This window comes from Arachis ipaensis, chromosome B1 (assembly GCF_059453495.1).
Source record: "Arachis ipaensis isolate K30076 ecotype BB chromosome B1, ASM5945349v1, whole genome shotgun sequence".
NCBI lineage: Eukaryota > Viridiplantae > Streptophyta > Magnoliopsida > Fabales > Fabaceae > Arachis > Arachis ipaensis.
In genome coordinates, this window is record NC_142436.1 from 20,213,421 (window position 1) to 20,231,589 (window position 18,169).

Here is an 18,169-nt window from a genome sequence, read left to right on the forward strand (position 1 = left end):
TATTCCAAAAATATTTGGAATTCTTCTTATATTTTGAAGTATCTTCTTTTTATATTGTACCATGGATCATATGATAAGGGCTAATTTTACTAGAAAATAAACTATCAAAATTTTAGGTTAATTTTTTTAATATTAAATTATATTTAGTATAATGCATAATTATGATGCAGCTGTGTGTTTTAGGATGATATTGGAAGCTATTAGAAATCGCTCCCTGCGATTTGTAGACAGCAGCAAGAAGACAAAAAAAAAGGAGAAAAAAAGAAAATGGAGGGGAGACTAGAAGTATGGTGGGAGCGATTTGATGTATGGTGGGGATGATTTACGAGGGAGATAACAAAATTTGAGACGTATAGGGCTAAGACTCAATTTTTTTATCTCCCTCACAAATCGCCCCCACCACACACTAAATCGCCCCGATCATACTTCTAGTCGCCCCTTTCATTTTTTTTTCTTTTCTGCTATTTTTTTTGTCATTTTGCTATTGCTTACAAATCGCAAGGAACGATTACTGCTAGTCTCCAATATCACAATAAAATACATAACTGTATCATAATCACGCATTACACCAACTTACAGTTAAATATTTAAAAAAAAATCGAAGTTCCCCCTATTTTGCTTGAAATGGACCTAATTGTGACTTTCACACAAATCATATTGTGGATGCAGCTAAATAGTATTGCGAAAATAATTTGTGCTTCTCTTGTAGTTTTGATATTGATTAGACAAATTACAAATAGGGTTAAGTACTTTTTTTGTTTCTAAGGTCTTGAGTCCAAATCAAAATTGTCTCCAACTTTTTTTTCTTATTAAAATCATCCACAACCTTACAAAATATTATTAAATCGTCCTTTTGTTCATAAACGATATTTTTCAGATGATTTTGCCCTTAAACAAAAATTAAAAAACTCTTTCCTTCACCACTAACCCCCAACTCCCTTCATCATCATCATTGTGAGGAACTAGATGGGCCTACTTGCAAAAAAGATAAATGGTTCAATTGCATCAAACTCCCATTATTTATCATTAGATAACTACCATAATAATCTCTCACTTGATGATGGTGATTATAAATACTTGAAGAAGAAGAACAAGAACTAGAAGGAAACAAGAATCCATGGCCCCCGAAATTAAAATCTTTGGGAGTAGAGTTTTTGTTGTTGTTTTTGAAAAACAAACTCTGAAAGGGATTAGTAGTAGTAGTCTCCATTGGGAAAAGCCTCTGAGTAGTGTAACTACCTCCAAATTCTTGATTCTCATGATTTGTATTGTTTGATTTGAAGATTCACTTGGCTTTATTATTATTATTATTATTATTATTATTATTATTATTATTATTATTATTATTATTATTATTATTATTATCGGAAGGCATGGTGGTCATCAAGTCCTTCTCTTTGAGAAACCTGGAAGAAGAAGAGGAGTAAGCAGAAGAGTCCAATTTCCAGAACCTGGATTTTGTGGTAGTTGTCATCCAGAAAGAGGAAGGGTCATGGAGAAGAAGAGGGAATGGGGTTTACGGCAGTTCAAAGCAAGGTTGAGGGAAGTGAAGAGGGGGAAGCTTATCGATATTAAGTTTTGTAGTATCAAGAAGCCAATCGGTGACTTTGCTTGGTAGAGAGAGTCCCAACATGTCTTGCAAGTCATACAATTGAATGGTGGTAGGGACTGAAAGCCTGATCCGACTGTCACGAAGCCCTTTTTTGATGCAAACCTCGTTTTGCCTGTCTTTTCCCTCAAATGATGAGGGAGAGTAGGAGTCTGGGAGAAAGAGAGAAAGGAAGAGGTTCGGTGATGATGATGAAGGGGGTTGGGGGTTAGTGGTGAGGGGAAGGATTTTTTATTTTTGTTTAAGGGAAAAATCGTTCAAAAATATTGTTTATGGACACAAGATGATTTTATAACGTTTTGTAATGTTGAGGATGATTTTAATAAGAAAAAAAGGTCGGGGACGATTTTGATTTTGACCCAAGACCTTAAGGACGAAAAAAGTATTTAACCTTTACAAATATAATCCATTCAAGGTAAATATCATTCCTTAAATAGTATTCTATAGTATAATTATTACTATTAATAGTATAATTTATCTTTGCAATATGATTATTTAGAATATCATCAAACATTGGTGAACAATCTAATATCATTATTTGAATTAGAAATTGAAAAAGATACATGTCATATTCAAAGGTTTGTAGATGCCATAATCTTAAGTCCTATAGTTGCAACCTCATAATAACCACTCATATACATACCTTTTTATATCTTTAGATAACTTTTCATTAACAATTGAATGCAGTCGATGCTACCCAACATGTCAGGAAAGCCACGAGCCTCCACCATTTGTAGCAAGTGTTGTACATCATTTGAATTTAGTTTTCACAAGTATTCAGCCTCAAATACCAAAATCACATCTTCAATAAATTTTTTTAAGTATTCAATTATGATGCTTTCGTCTATGCATACATAATCATTAACAGCATCAGTTGCTACTTCATATGCTAATTTCTACATAATAGTGCATTTTTATAATGGTGACAAGTCTCTTTTCTCTGTAGCATAGACCTTCTGTTGTGATGGTAATCAGTGACTAAGAGAAGAGGGTTGAATCTTAGTCCCTTTTTCGTTGAGTAATACTTGATGCCTTATAGAATGCTCCAGGAAATTTTTCTGTGTTTTTTCTCATAACCAGACACGAGATATTTTCTTTTTGTCTCGTACCCAGTCAGGAGATATATTTCAATTATGTCTCCTTAGCAGCAGAAACTGAAATGGAGTAGAAGAGAAAGAGAGAATCACACCAAGAAGTATCCTGGTTCAGTTACTAAGTGCAATGCAGCCTACGTCCAGTCTCCATTACAACAATGATAAAATTTCACTATAATCAAACAGATTACAGACTCCAATTCTATCTCCAATCCTGAACTTGACTTGGTCACCTACCAAACTTTCAACTGCTAAGTGCTAACCCAACTTGCAAGGGGATTCCCACAGAATCATGATACACAACACATAGATGTATAAAGGACCTCTAAGACACCTATGGCTTTTTCTTTAATTTTGTACACTCTTCCTTTTTTCATTCACTGGCTTTTTCTTACAAACTTCACACTGTTTGTCTTTTTCACCATGAGACTCAGACAGACAAAACTAAAGAAAATACAAAATGAAACACATTGAAGGAGAAGATCTTCTATTAGCTTGGGTAGCTATGAGAACTCTGTGCTTACTCTCCTTGTCTCAACCCTTGGCCGTTCACCCTTATTATAGAAGGGGAAGCTTCCAAGGTTGAAATGGTTCAACTGAGCCAACTTCTTCTTCTTCAACACCAAAACCTGTTCGAACAGAGAGAAGAGAGAGGGAATCGAAAGCAAAAACCAACATGCAATTACCTCTCTCTCATCCTTTCTCATCAAGCTTCATCAATTTGAGCCTTCCATCTTGACTTGGTCCCCAAGAAGGATTTCTGACTCTTGATGAATGCTTGATCCTTGATAGCTCCATCTGTTCCATTTTTGCTTCCTCCTTCACATAGCTACAGTAGCTACCTTTTGTGATGGATGAACAAAAAGTAGAAAGAGCCATACCACAGGGATCTTCTTCTCTGACCGAATCGGATTGCTACCATTTTTAGTCATGGAGATCTTGAGGCTTCTTCACCACATATTGCCATTAGTGGTAAAGATCTCAGTCACACCATATTGTAGATCTTCCTTTTGCAAGGGCCATCATCACCTTGGCCGCTTGCTTCTTCCTAGCTTCTTTTTTCTTCTTCTGATTACTTGCTTCTACCATCTTCTTCTCTGACACTGAAATGACCAAAGTGAAGAGAGAGAAGAGAGAAAAGAGAGAAAAGCTTTCAATGGAAGTAAAGAAAAAAATTAAAAACAATTAAAACCCATTTCCTATTCCTATGCATAGTAACGTGTGTGGCAATAAAAGTAATCAAATTAATTTCAACTTTCTCTTTCCACTTACCAATGCAATTAAACCAATGTTAATTAAATTTGAATTCCATCAAAAAGGAGAGTGGTTAACTGAGGAAAGCATGCATCATTGCTTTCTTTCTTCTTCCAATTTTCGGACCAAACCTTATTGGTCTTGTAACAAAGATTAATTGGGCTTGCTCAATAATTTTCTGGCCCAACTAACATATGAATAATTTAGCTATATGTCATGTAGAATATTTGTGCAAGGCTGAATATATTTTCTTAACATATTTGGGCTTTAAGTTGCTTTATGCCCAATGACCAAGATCTGCACATAAAACAGAAATTATTAACTAAATAATTTGAAGCTTTAAAGACAAACTAATAATTTCTAATATTTTTAACAATGTTTAATCATCACAATGAACTTGAAGTTTTTCAAACTCAACATGTTGGAATTTGGAAATATGGATAGACATTTGAGAGTCATCTACTATCCGAATGAATACATGTCTTCTCATTCGAAACTTTCATAAAAAAATTTTAACATGATACACTGGCTCTTCTACAACATAATCTTTGAAAAAGTGATTATGTCATGTTTTTCGATCTCCATTGATCCACTTACAGCAGCTGAGGAAGGGATTTTTTTTATGTCTTCTTCTAATCATTGAACAAATATCCATTGATCCAATTATCCGTGAGTGTGTTATCTTAACTTCTTCTGCCCTACAAAACTTCATTAAGCATATCATCAAAATTCTTATTGTTATCAGAATTTCTAACTATTTGTTGAAATGAATTGTTTAGTAATCTTGTAGGGTGAAAAACCAAATGAATTATAAATGAATGATAATTAATATTTATAAATATCTCTATAACTAGTTACTTCCTAATGCCTACTTTTACAATGACTAGTTCATAACGGCTAGTTTTGAAATGACTAACTTATAATAGCTAATTTTTAATCGTTTGTTTATAACAATTAGAAAATAAGTAGTAGTGCAACAATTACTTTCATAAATGGTAGTTCATAATATTATTGATTCATTTGAATAAAACATAATATACCCCAAATAAAATAAAACAGAGTACATTGCAAATGAAAATACGTAATGAAAATTAAACAAATAATGCTAAAAATACTACTTAGCGGTAGGAATACAATCAATAATTAAGTAAACTGCTTTGCAATAATTTTCTCGTATGCAATCTTATGAAAAGCTCGTTATTTTTCACTCATTGTAAAGGTACCGACATTAAGTATTTATATATTCATTTTCCTTTTCCTTCCTTTGTCATCCTCTCTATTTCTCTTTTCTTTTTGCATTTATTTCTATTTTTTTAATGTACCTCTAAGTTTATAAATCTTGTTCTTTTATTGCCATTTGAATTTGTAACTCCTTTTTCTCGATTGGTATAATCTTTTCTTTATATTCTCTTTCCTCTTCTCTTTTCTTTTTCCTATCGAGTAACTCCTTTTTCCTAGCATTCATAATATGTTGCATGAAAGATAATTTTTTAACTACTCATGATTTCTTTTCATCAAAGTCTTCAAATATTTGTACTTTTTACTTATCATTTCTCTTGCTCTTCTTTGATTTTTGAGGACAAACGGGGGAGTTCACACCAATTTCTTCAGTCAACGGTATTTTTGAATTTGATGATGATAAGTATGATCTAGTTGCACTAACCTCGGTTCTCTTTAAACTTCCATTTTGTGTTGGTAGTTGATTTTTTCATTTTTATTTCAAACGAAACATATTCAAATGTCTCTCAAAAAAAATTTTGGCTATAATTTTTTGAATAGAGTTTATAGGGCAACTCTTTTATATTATCAAAGTTCGAACAACTCATGTTTTACGTAGTTCAATCGTAACAACTAGCAAATTATACAACTTTCTTGTTGATCTTATACCATAGTTTCTTAGAAGCAATTACGCCCCTCCCTTTCATGCCTGGGTTAAATTCTTCACAGTAGTCGTGGATCTAATTCTAAAATGTTTTATCCTTTTGGTTGGTACCGACTATAGGGTCAGTTAAAACATTCAACTATGCACTGATCAATATCACATTCTCTTCACATTGTCAGTATTGAATGCTATCTTGTCTACGATTTTCAATTTTATCATCATTGAGGTTGATAGCATCTATTCCACAAAGGTTAGAAAAATCTGAATATTGCAACTTTGGACTAGAGCGTATCAAACTTTGATTTGATGAATTAGAAGAGCCACCAACATTAACTGAGTCAGGCCTCGATGCACTGAATTGAGTTTCAAATGACAAGGATGTTGAGGCTATATTTTCGATTGAGGATTTAAATATGTTTGGGGATGGATATTGTGGTATTTTTGAATTTTGATTATGTGGTTAAAAAAAATAAGAAATTGATTATTATAAAGAACTTGAAAATTGAAATTATGAAGATTTTATGAATTTGGATTTTGAAATGTACTTAGTACTGTAAAGTTTTTATTTAAATTTTGAGAGTTTAAATGTGAGATTGTTGAGTATTTAGATTTTGAAAAAAATGGTAAGTTATTAAAAAAAAAGTGATTTATATTTTTTAAAAAAAATATATTAGTAGAAGTATAAATGGAAAAATTTGTAAAAGAAAATTAAAAAAAATGAAAGAAGTTATGATAATAAAAAGGGCAATCTATCTAATTAAATAAATTCGGTGAATTGTTTACTTGAATACACAAAAGAAAAACCTCTTACGTATATGTGCAATTTCAATTTTATGTAAACCGTGGGAGCTAACCACGATTTCTAGTTTGTATGTAATCCGTGGCTACCCACGGTTTATGAAGAGGAGGACTTGAACGAAAACTCCCATAAGTTCTCACGGTTTACATGCAAAGTAAAAATTATATGATCAAATTTTTTAAAAACCAAAATTTTTTATTTTTTATTCTTAAATTATATGATCAAAATTTTTTTATTTAAATTAAAAAAATAAAATAAAGTCCAGCTATATCTAGTAGAGAATAGATCTGTAAATTTATTATTTTTTTACTTTTTAAACTAAAAAAATAATTTTTTTTCTAATATTAAAAAAATAAAAATTCTAACAATATACAAAAAATAAAAAAATTTAAAAATTTAAAATTTTTAAATTAATTTATTCTTAATCTGTGAACAAGTGCAGCTAAAAAAATCAATTGTCCGGGTGTAGATCTATTATTTACTAGATATTGATGGACTAGATTTTATATTTTTAATTTAAAAAAAAATTTAAACATATAATTAAAAATTTAAAAATAAAAAATTTAGTTTTTTAACATTTTTAATTTTTTTAATAATAGTTTTTTATTTTATTATTCACCGGATAATACTACACCCAAACAGTTGACTTTTTTTTAGCTGCACCTGGTCAAAATTAAGAATAAATTGATTTAAAAAATTTAAAAATTTAAAATTTTCAATTTTTTATTTTTTGGATATTGTTAGAATTTTTTATTTTTTAATATTAGAAAAAAAAATTATTTTTTTAGTTTAAAAATAAAAAAAATAATAAATTTATAGATCTGTTGTTTACTAGATATTGGTGGACTTTATTTTATTTTTCTAATTTAAATAAAAAAATTTAATCATATAATTTAAAAATTCAAAAATAAGAAATTTAGTTTTTTAAAATTTTTTATTTTTTTAATAATATATTTTTTTTATTTTTTTATTCACCGGATAATGCTACACCCGGACAATTGATTTTTTTAGCTGCACTTGTTCACAAATTAAGAATAAATTAATTTAAAAATTTTAAATTTTTAAATTTTTTATTTTTTGTATATTGTTAGAATTTTTTATTTTTTTAATATTAAAAAAAATTACTTTTTTAGTTTAAAAATTAAAAAAATAATAAATTTACAGATCCGTTGTTTACTAGATATTGGTAGACTTTATTTTATTTTTTTAATTTAAATAAAAAAATTTGATCATATAATTTAAGAATAAAAAATAAAAAATTTTGGTTTTAAAAAAATTTGATCATATAATTTATACTTTGCATGTAAACCATGGGAACCTATGTGGGTTTACGTTCAAGTCCTCCTCTTTATAAACCGTGGGAAGCAACCACGGTTTATGCCTTAGCTTTTTCCTTCATAATCCGTGGTAGGTAGCCACGGATTATGCCCAACATTTTCCAACCATAAAACCTTGTAGCCTTCAACGGTTTACATACAAATTAGAAACCGTGGTTAGCTCCCACAGTTTACATAAAATTGAAATTGCACACGTACGTAAGAGATTTCTCTTTTATGTATTCAGGTAAACAATTTACAGAATTTATTTAATTAGGTAGATTGTCCTAATAAAAATGTGTAAATAGTATTTATAGAATCAATGAGTATAAAAACGACAACATTAAAATAGTAATATTTTAATATAATTATTGTAAAAAATATAAATATTTTTATTTTTTGATAATAATTTGTCAGATGAGGTGTTATGATTGGTTACTCTAAATCTCTCTAAGTTGATTTTTCTCTTCTCAATCTATATGTAGATACTCTTTTTAGGATTCATCCTGGAAGCTTCAAAAGTTATTTTTTTTGAGTTTTTTACTTATAAAAAATAGTAGTATTAATGTTTGGTATAATTTTTAAAATTAAATTGTAGTTTTTTAAGAAGCTATTTAAATATTTATGGAGAAGTTAAAAAAAATGACTTTTTTCATAATAAAAAAACTTTTTATCACATTTTTTTTTTAAAATAAACACTTTTAGAACTAAAAAATTAAACATAAAATAATTTATTTATAAATTACTTTTAATATAAGTATTTATTATTTAAACAATTTTTTTCAAAAAAAAATTAATTAAACTATTTATTCAACTAGGTCTAGTCTCTAACAATTGCTCCTCAGCTTTTGTAAGAAAAATCTAAAACAAGATCTTTGATTCTTTGCTATTAGAAAAAGAAAGTACATATATAAAAAAGAGAGTAGCAAATCTATCTTAAGACAAAAACATTGAACACAAAAGAACGAAAAAATAAGATATATTAATTAGGTACTTTTATAAAACTAAAAAAATTATTATAAGATATTTTATAATTATTTTTGACAAAGTTATCACTAACCTTCTCTTAATAAAGTGTTACCAAATCTTAAACCTACAATAATGAAACCGTTGAACCAACCAACACACCTATTGTTTGCTTTTTAATTAACATTGTTATAATATGTTACTTTTACTCGTAAAAGTTGAAAAACTGACAAGCTGTGGTTTTAAAATGGTATATAGTCCCTTCACCATTATACCCTTTTGGTCGCTTCCTTTTTTTTTCTTTTTATTTATTCTTTTTCGTCCTCTCTCACACTCTTTCTCACTCCATGCATCAGTGTCCTTTTGAGGCTTTAGACGAACAATGATAGGTCCCTCTCGTAATAATAGCTTTGTCTGACTGCTTTTGGCCGAGAGAACTGATTCAAAGGACGCCGTTGATGGAGACTATTCATCACCATCCCATGATATTTCCAAGACACCAATAAATAAATAAATATATAAAATACATTTTTTATTTTTCTCCCCTGCTGGCTTCAGCTTCACCCTTCTCGTAAAAAAAAAAAAATTGACCCATTATTTAATTTACCATTATGATATATAAACAACTAAATCAAATTACTATACAAGACAACTAAAAAAAAATAAAAAGAAAAGTGTGTAATCTCTATGTATATTATTTATATTGTCAATCATACAATTTTCTCGCTTTTATGTATTTATTTATTATCATTGAAGCAATCAAGCATTTTACCCTTATAAGGAGGGTGGGTATAGTAGCTAGCATCTTTTATTTCTCTTTGGCAAAGTTTCCAAGACCAATCACCCACGAAGCAAAGAGAAATAATATAAGAGGAACAAATTGACAACCATGTGAATATGTGATAGCAATATATCCCAAATTAAGAAACGAATAGGTGCTGTCATAAATACCATAACGCTGAAAAGCAATAAATCGGAATTATATATATATATAAGATCGGAAAATTTTAGTCAGTAGTAACCCAGAAAATATATATATATAATATAATATATATCTAGTTAAAGATTTTCGTCCGTTTGTTAGTTGACTGACCCAGACCCATTAGACCATTGCATTGAGTTCCTAATTTGGGTCACTTTTCCTTCTTGCATGTGTTATCCGCTTCTTTCACCTCAATAGTAAAAGCTTTTGTTCTTGTATATAGTAGTAGGGGTTCTGAGTCTGGGTTGGACATAACAATAGTGTTGCTTCCATCTTTACATGCCAAAATAAGAAAATTTTAAAGAAATGTAATGTTTGGATGACAAACCTTTCTAAACACACTATATCATCATCACCTTAGGACAAAATTGTAGGTCCCACAACAAGAAGTGCAAATTCACATTTCTTCTCCCAATTCTGGTGAGTGACATCAATGGTATGTTTGGAAAAATACTACGTCATCCGAACATAATTTTGTTACTAAGGGGGCAGAGTGAGCATGTATGTTATATAATCATTATTTTTAATCAGAAAATATAAAATGGGGAGGCAGGAAAATTTTTAATTTTTTTTTTTTGAGTAAATGTCATTTTCCACTTTGATGATTTGCTTCAAAGATAAGATGTCCTTTCACAATTCAAAAATTTCTAATTGATCCCCAACTATTTAACTAACGGGTCTAAGTGGCCTCTATAAACGAAAATCTACTAATAATGTATCAAAAGCTGCTTAGACCAGTTAATTAAATAGTCAGAAACTCATTAAAAACTTTGGAATTATAAAGAAACATTTTGTCTTTCTAACAAATAATCAAAATAAAAAATGACATTTACATTTTTTTCCCATATATGTAAAGAAGGGTAAGGGTAAGAGTGGAGTGAGTTAGGAGGGTCTCATAATTGTGTGGAAGCCATTTTTCTGCAGCCAACCTTGGTGATGAGAAGAGGGTCTACTAATCTGTGGTGGGAATCCTGATGATGCTGCAGCAGTGGCCAAATAATGGTGTGGAGGTCCTGGTTGCAACTGTTGTTGATGATGATCCGCCATTGATAATGAAAGATCATTCCCAATGCGACCTCCATTACTACTGCTGCTGGAGAACTGCACTTGGGTAAATAAATAAATAAATAATAGAATGACTCATTTTGTTACTCATTCTGAACTCGTTAGTCCTATTCACATGTGCAACAAGGTTTAAAAAAGTTTGTCAAATAAGTATATACATAAAGGGCAAAGAATCATCTTGCTTTCTGTGTATAAATCAATATATATCAAGAATCATGTGTTAGGCTATTATTTTTTCTTCATCTACTAAATGTTTTCTATACCAAACGATTTTTAATTGGTAAAATTTGTCAAAAAAAAAATGGTAATTAGTGTTAATAATTTGAAATTTTAGTTAAAAAGCTTTATAACTATAGAAAAATAGGAATAAAAATTAAGAAAACGTATAAAATCCACACACATATATATTAATCATCCTCATAATTGTTCCAAATTGTCTAAATAATACAACTGTGCATATGATTTTTTTTGTGTACAGAAAAGATCTGGCCTTATGTGTATATGATTAAAAACAATCATGGACAGCTAAATCATAAATGATAATTGTACCTTTTTTTTTAGTAGACATCAAGCTTATTCACTTCTCTTCACTAATAAATAGATTATTTTCACACCCGACCAATTAGCAAAAGAGGTGAATAGGCTCGATATAAAAAATAGCCATACTAAGAGTATATCAAAATAATTGAGTGTAAAATATATATTGAAATACAAATTATACATTAAAAATAGTTAAATTATACATGTATTTATATACAAATATATTATGGCTGATTTTTTGGCGTGAACATAATATTTTTTATAAAAAACATTGAAAATAAAAAGAGACATAACTTTAGAAAAATAATAAATCACAATTGTAATAAACATATATGAAATTTCAGGAATAATTGTATACTATATGTGTTGGTGATAATGGGTGGTTGTTCTTGATCTATGTCTCACCCATTTTGATGCATGATGAGCTAAAGGGAGATTTAATGGGAGAGGTACCCACATAAAAATTTGGTGGTTGAAGATGTGCAAAATTGTGAAGCATTTGAGGCTCCCCTGGGGACCTGTAGGGTCCATATCTTTGCGTTTCATTAGATGCTGAACAAGTAGTAGAATGGATGTGGGTTTGACTCAGCATCCTCAAGGCTTCACTCTCTCCGTGCAAATCCCTTCCTCCATGTGCTTCCATGTTTCTATTGCACGGTTTTGGTAGGATATTCACCAGCTAGATTAAAAATAAATTCAAAAACCAAATAAATTAGGAAATTCGACAAAGTAAATCAATTATGTGCGCTTTTAAATAATTGTTTATTCAGACAAAGTAGTACATGGAAAAATCTGTGTATTTTTGTTTTATAAATTGTGTTCCAATATATTGTTTTCTTTACTATACTACTTTGTCCAAAATCCAAATAGACAATTATTTGGAGCCGAGTAACAAGTAATTATTAACGAAAACCTTATAATTAATGAACCTTAGGCTTGCTTGCACCATTTCGCCAATTGGATTCAGATGGCATGAGCTGCTGGGGATGATCTTGAACATTTGTGGTGTGATTCCCCAATGCTCGACTATTGTTGCTAGATTTGAAACTTGAATTGCCCAAACTTAAATCTAGATTGTGATCTGCAGCATTACCTGTGGGTTCTACTGCCCAATAATATATTATTATTATTACTACATGTTAATGAAAATAATAAAAATATGAGTAAATAAATACCTAATACTATCTTTGACCTTTTTTTTTTTGTATAACTAGATCCACATTCTCATGTGAACATGATATTGTAAACTGAAAATGTCTTTATAAAAGTAGCGACCATATTTAAAATAACATACAGAAATACTGATGTGTCATTTTTTATGGTTGAAAACAAGATTCTAATTTTATTTTGATTAAAAAATCGAATTATGTATATATAAAATATTAGATAGAAATTATTATTACAGTCCACATACACTACTCACCGGAATTAAGCTCATTTTCATAGATGCTGGGATCAAAATTGGTGACGGCCTCTTTGCCGTTGCATTTTATTGCTGCTTTATCATAGGCCCTACAAAGAATGTGCAAGAAAAATTTAAAACCCTAGAAGATGGGCAATCTAGTAATTGAAATGTTAAAAAGTAAATAAGCAAATTGACAAGGCAACGAAAAGTAGATACCTTGCAGCTTCAATCTCGGTGTCAAACAAACCCAGATAGACGTACCTAGTGAAATCAAATTTATTAATAAGCTTAGACTCTATTTCATGACAAATATACATATATAATATAATAATTAAGAACTGCATGAAGAATCATATATACTTTTTCCCTAAAAATTGTCCCATTCGAGCTTCCCATCTTCCACATTTGTGCAAAGTTACACCTCTATATTTAGAGCTTCCTCTTGGAAACCCAGTGCTTTGTCGGCGAAGAACGTGCACAAACTCTTCCTTAGTCAGATTGCTCATCTGTTTAAAATACACACCGCATTTAAATCCAGATTAATGTAAAATTAAGAAAAGAAAAAATATTATTATAACGGTATATATATATAGAAGATAAGGTGTATGTAGTGCTTCTTATACCACCACAGTTGAAGATAAACGCCTTTTATTTATTTATTTATTTATTTATAGAATAATAATAAATAAACGAAAATATTCACAACTTGCCTGCTTCAAGTCTTCTTCGTAGTCTTCAATGTTAAAGTTGATGTCTGCCTCCACTCCTCGGAACTTAATCGCTGCTCTATCGTATGCACTGGCCATATAGAAATTAAAAAAGAAAAAAAAAAGGAAAATCCCTTGAGACTCAAAATTTCCCAGAAAGAAAGAAAGAAAAATAAAACGTTTATTATTTATTATTTATATATTATATATTTGATATTTGATTGGATTCTGTTGAAATTAAAGTTCTCACCGAGCAGCTGCATGTGCAGTGTCAAATCCACCTAGACAAATTTTACCCAGACAAAAACCATCTCGTCAGTCATCACAAGAGAAAATTTCCCCCACTACACACAAATAATAAAAACATGTATGTACACTCTTGTTTGTCTCTCTTCTTCTTCTACCAAATACACCCACAAAAGAAGAAAAAAAAAACGAAATTCCACACATGTTTTAGCCACTTATAACTATCCCCACACAAAATAATGCACATAATCATTAACATACATATAACAACTTACCCAGATACACTTGTTTTCCACAGTCCCTGCATCATCCAAGGACACAAAACGTAAATTAAAAAAATAAAATAAAACTTCAATTGCAATAAGTTTCCCTATAAGTGTTGAGCTCTTTCATTCTTTCAAAAAAAAAAAAAAACCTTGAATTCCAAGAATAAATGGACTAACCAAATATGAGACTCCCATCGACCGGTTCTTCTGTAAAAAGTGACTCCTCTGTACTGTGAGCTTCTTGACCGCGGTCCTCGGCGACTTTTTTTCATGGGTTGAGAAGCTTCCAGTGATGATTTTCCAGCACCAAGTGTTTCTGATTGGCAAAATTTCACGCCTACCCAGTGAGCACGAGGGAAAGTAGAGCCACCTCCGTCGCCGTCGCCGTCACCGTCACCGCCGCTTCCAGCCGGTGATGATGCGGCGGCCATATCAGCCTCCTCCATGGGGAAAAACTGCCGAGTCACTACCTGGCTGTGGTTCTCGCTATCCATGGAATCTTCATCTTCATCTTCTTCATCATCATCACCGTGGGTTACTGAGAACCCGAATATCTTGCTTCTTCTACTCTTCTTCATGTCCGTTGTTGCTCTTACGACGCTACCTTCTTCTTGTTGTTGTTCTTCTTCTTCTGATCCGTCTTCGATGACAACTGCGGAGGAGCTTGAATTGGAAACAGATCCAACTCTCTTTCCCTTATAATTATTGTTGTTGTTGTTGTTGTTATCGTCGTCTCCGTCTATGGAGTTCTTGAGAGAAGAGCAACCTTCTTCGGATTCCTCAACCTTTCTCCTCCGATCGGGTGAGTCATTGAGATCCCACATTCTTTTTTTCTCTCTGATCTCTTTCTCTCCCCTTCAGCTGCAGTTACAGTTATAGTTACAGGCCTTATTGAAAAGAGAAGAGAAAGAGAAGAGAAACCAGTAAGTAACACAGATTTTTTTTATTATTATTTCCCACTCTCACATCAGGAATAATAATTAAAAAAATAAACGCTCTCTCTCTCTCTCTCTTGGTTAATATTTTTTTTTTGAAAATAAAAAGTTAATTTGGGTTGGCCTGCAGTGCTGCAGAGGAAGGTTAAACTCTGTGTGAGTGTGTCTCGGGGTGCGTATTGTGCTTTTTCTCTCTTGATTGGAATAAAATAATATATATACAGAGAGAGATAGAGAGTATGTGAGAAGAAGAAAAAAGGAGGAGGAGGTTGTGGACGGAAAGGTTGAGTGTGTAGTAGGAAAAATTCACAGAAGAAAATCAAAACCTAGGACGAGTTAGAGAGAGAGAGAGAGAGGAGGGGTAGGTGTTGCAAAAATGTAGTAAAAGAGATGTTGAATGATGTTTGTATTCCACAAGTGCCCAATACAGCATAGACGAGGCCAGTTTGAGCAAGCTTAGCCGAAAGCATCTCACCCTTCTCCCTTAACACTCTTACATACACACGATGCCTTTCTTCTCACTCCTCACTCCTCTCTCCTCTCTCTAACCACTTCCTTCTCTTTTCAATACACACATAATTTCACTCTCTTCAATTCAATGTCCTTTTTCCTTAATTTAATTTTTATTTATGTATTTTAGTATTATACAGTTTTGAATAATTATTTATAAAAATAATACAATATTAATATATTAAAATTAAACTTTTTTTAAAGTATATTAGTGTGACTAATAATAATCTTTATTTAGATTTTATTTTTAAAATAAGAAACATAGATACAGTTAAGACTGGAATTATTTTGTTGTCCCACAAATAATTTTAAAGCTGAGTTAACTTTGTATTTGTAATAAAAAAAATATTAATTTTATATATTCTCATCTTAAATGTGAAGTGCATATGTTAGATTCACAATAATTATTGAATAAAGTGTAACTGAAAAAAAGTTAAACAAAACATCCTTAAATTAATCAGACAAAATTATGGATAAAAAATTACTTATATTATTAAATTGTAAAAATAAGTATTTTGATATTTTAATTTACTATTTTGAATTCAAGTTTTATGAACAACAAAATTTCTACCCGAATAAACTCCTTAATTTTTTTCATAAAACTCTAGTGGAGTTAAACCAAATTATTAAAGCCAAGAGGGAGATGCCAATGATTCAGTCATAACTAAAATCTATATTCTTATGTATTTATTTAAGTTGTGTTTACCTTGTTACCGAGATTGAGAGAGAATTAAATGAGTGGCGGAAATTGGGAAAGAAAGAACCATCTCTTTCTTAAACAACTTTCCCACGTTAACCAAATCGAAAAGCATCTGAGGGGGAGTGCGTCTCTCTCTCTCTCTCTCTCCAAAGCAAATTACCCAGTAATGGAAATAGACAGCGCAAGCAGTGCCAAAGATAGATAATTACCCAAAACTAGCTTTTGTTAGCTTGTAATCAATCGTTAATGATTTCTATGCAATAAATAATAAATAACTTAAACGCAAGTAATCACAAAGGTCCTCAACTCTCGTCGCATCCACGCCTCCAAGCATTTTTATCTTTTTAGGATCATGACTAAGTTTTACCCTGTGGGCGTACCCAAGTGGGAAAGTAATTTGGGGTGGCGGAGGAGGGTATTTTGGGGAATACAGATGAATGATTTGTAATTGTGAGTGTACTAGATAGAGAGCACAGTGGAAAATGGGAAAGGGAAATGGAAATGTGTTAAGAGTTTGGGGTAGGTTTTGGCATCAGAAAAGGAAATGGGAATAATAGTAGTAAAAGGAAACTCTTTCCAGAAAAGTCCAATCCAAGAGTACGGGAAGAGGGCCACCTTTGCCTCTTTCGTTCTCCAAGCGACCAATGGCCTTCCTACGCTGTACCTCGTATTTATGACCCTTTCTCATTACCTCACTCTCACCACCCTGCGCGTGTTTCCCAAAACTACTCTCTTTTTTTAAGATTTAACTAATTTGTATTTTAAGAGCACAATTTAAAAATGAATTATCGGTCAAAATCGTCTTTAAAAGTTATTAGATCTTCATTTTAGTCTCCAAGAGCTAAAATTAATCAAAAGAGTCTCCAAAAAATATCTGCGTTGGTGGAGTTTATCGTTCCGTCATCTCAGTTGATGAGGTGGCTAATGTTCGTTGAGTTAAAATGTTAACTTACAGCATGGCACACCCTAAAACGATATGGCTTCAATCCCCTCCCCCAAAACCATCAAACGATACTGTTTGAGGTCCAGAATGGGATATTCAAACGTTTCTCCACATCACTTTCTCTCATAACAACCCTCTTCATGTTTTACTCCAAAATCTCTCGTCTCCTCTGTACTCTGTGACGCTCTGCCCTAAGACACTTGCCTATGATCTGAACCTACCTGTTTATTTCATGACAAATTTTGCGAGGCGACATTTGCGAAGGAGTTCGCACTACTAGAGTGTAAAGTTGGAGGAGTTCGCTGATAAACCACTATTTTATGGTTTATCTTATGCTCAATTGAGTGGTTTATATCAATTCTTTACTCACTTATTCATGTAATTGCATGAGTTTATATTTTCCTTCTTGATTTTGTGCTATGATTGAAAACATACTTCTTTGGTCTTAAAATTACTAATTAGAATAAATGACCATTTTGTACCTATGAGAAATAAAAACGCTGACATTTGTACCCATGAAAGCTCGAAACTAATCTTATACCCATGATAGATGCTGTCCGTGTGACAAAAGTGCCCTGACTTGGATCTGAGCTTGGTTCGTGGGTTTCCAAACCTACGTGGCACTCCCACCCCTCCAAAGCCATGTCTGACGTGGATGTGAACGTTGATTATCAAAAGGGATAGGATGAACGCATGAAATCAAAACCCTAGGTAGCTTCCCCCCTCCCCAATACAAACCAGGATCTAAAGAATCGAAGCTTGTTGAATCTCATTGACTGTGAGGTGCACCCACGGTGATAAAGAATTAGGTCGTACCTCCCGCAATGTCTTTCCGCAGATTTACCCCTGCTCCAAGTGATGGTAGTGGTAGTTCTTCTTCAAGTTCGAAGAAGAAGAAGGTGAAGAAGCTGGACGGCAGATGCTTCTGTGGAAGAGAGTTTGCGTTGATG

At 31.6% G+C, this 18,169-nt stretch overlaps 1 protein-coding gene and 1 pseudogene across 2 annotated transcripts; both read right to left on the bottom strand.

Moving 5' to 3' along the window:
- Window positions 1-949: 949 nt before the first annotated feature.
- On the bottom strand, window positions 950-2,340 carry LOC148575896 (uncharacterized; annotated as a pseudogene).
- A 7,757-nt stretch (window positions 2,341-10,097) lies between these two features.
- Window positions 10,098-15,663, bottom strand: LOC107627003 (floral homeotic protein APETALA 2). 2 transcript variants are annotated; one of them, XM_088501223.1, is made up of 10 exons: window positions 14,309-15,663; window positions 14,141-14,166; window positions 13,870-13,900; window positions 13,623-13,710; window positions 13,273-13,418; window positions 13,129-13,173; window positions 12,931-13,019; window positions 12,437-12,609; window positions 11,965-12,186; window positions 10,098-11,003 (listed from the first exon to the last, which is right to left on the bottom strand). In XM_088501223.1, exons 1-10 carry the CDS (start codon window positions 14,953-14,955, stop codon window positions 10,785-10,787), a joined length of 1,686 nt encoding a protein of 561 aa, XP_088357349.1. In that variant the 5' UTR covers window positions 14,956-15,663; the 3' UTR covers window positions 10,098-10,784. The 2 variants fall into 2 exon arrangements, with proteins under 2 accessions (XP_088357349.1, XP_088357348.1); XM_088501222.1 differs by having other exon boundaries at window positions 12,437-12,612; window positions 14,309-15,643.
- Between the last annotated feature and the right edge of the window lie 2,506 nt (window positions 15,664-18,169).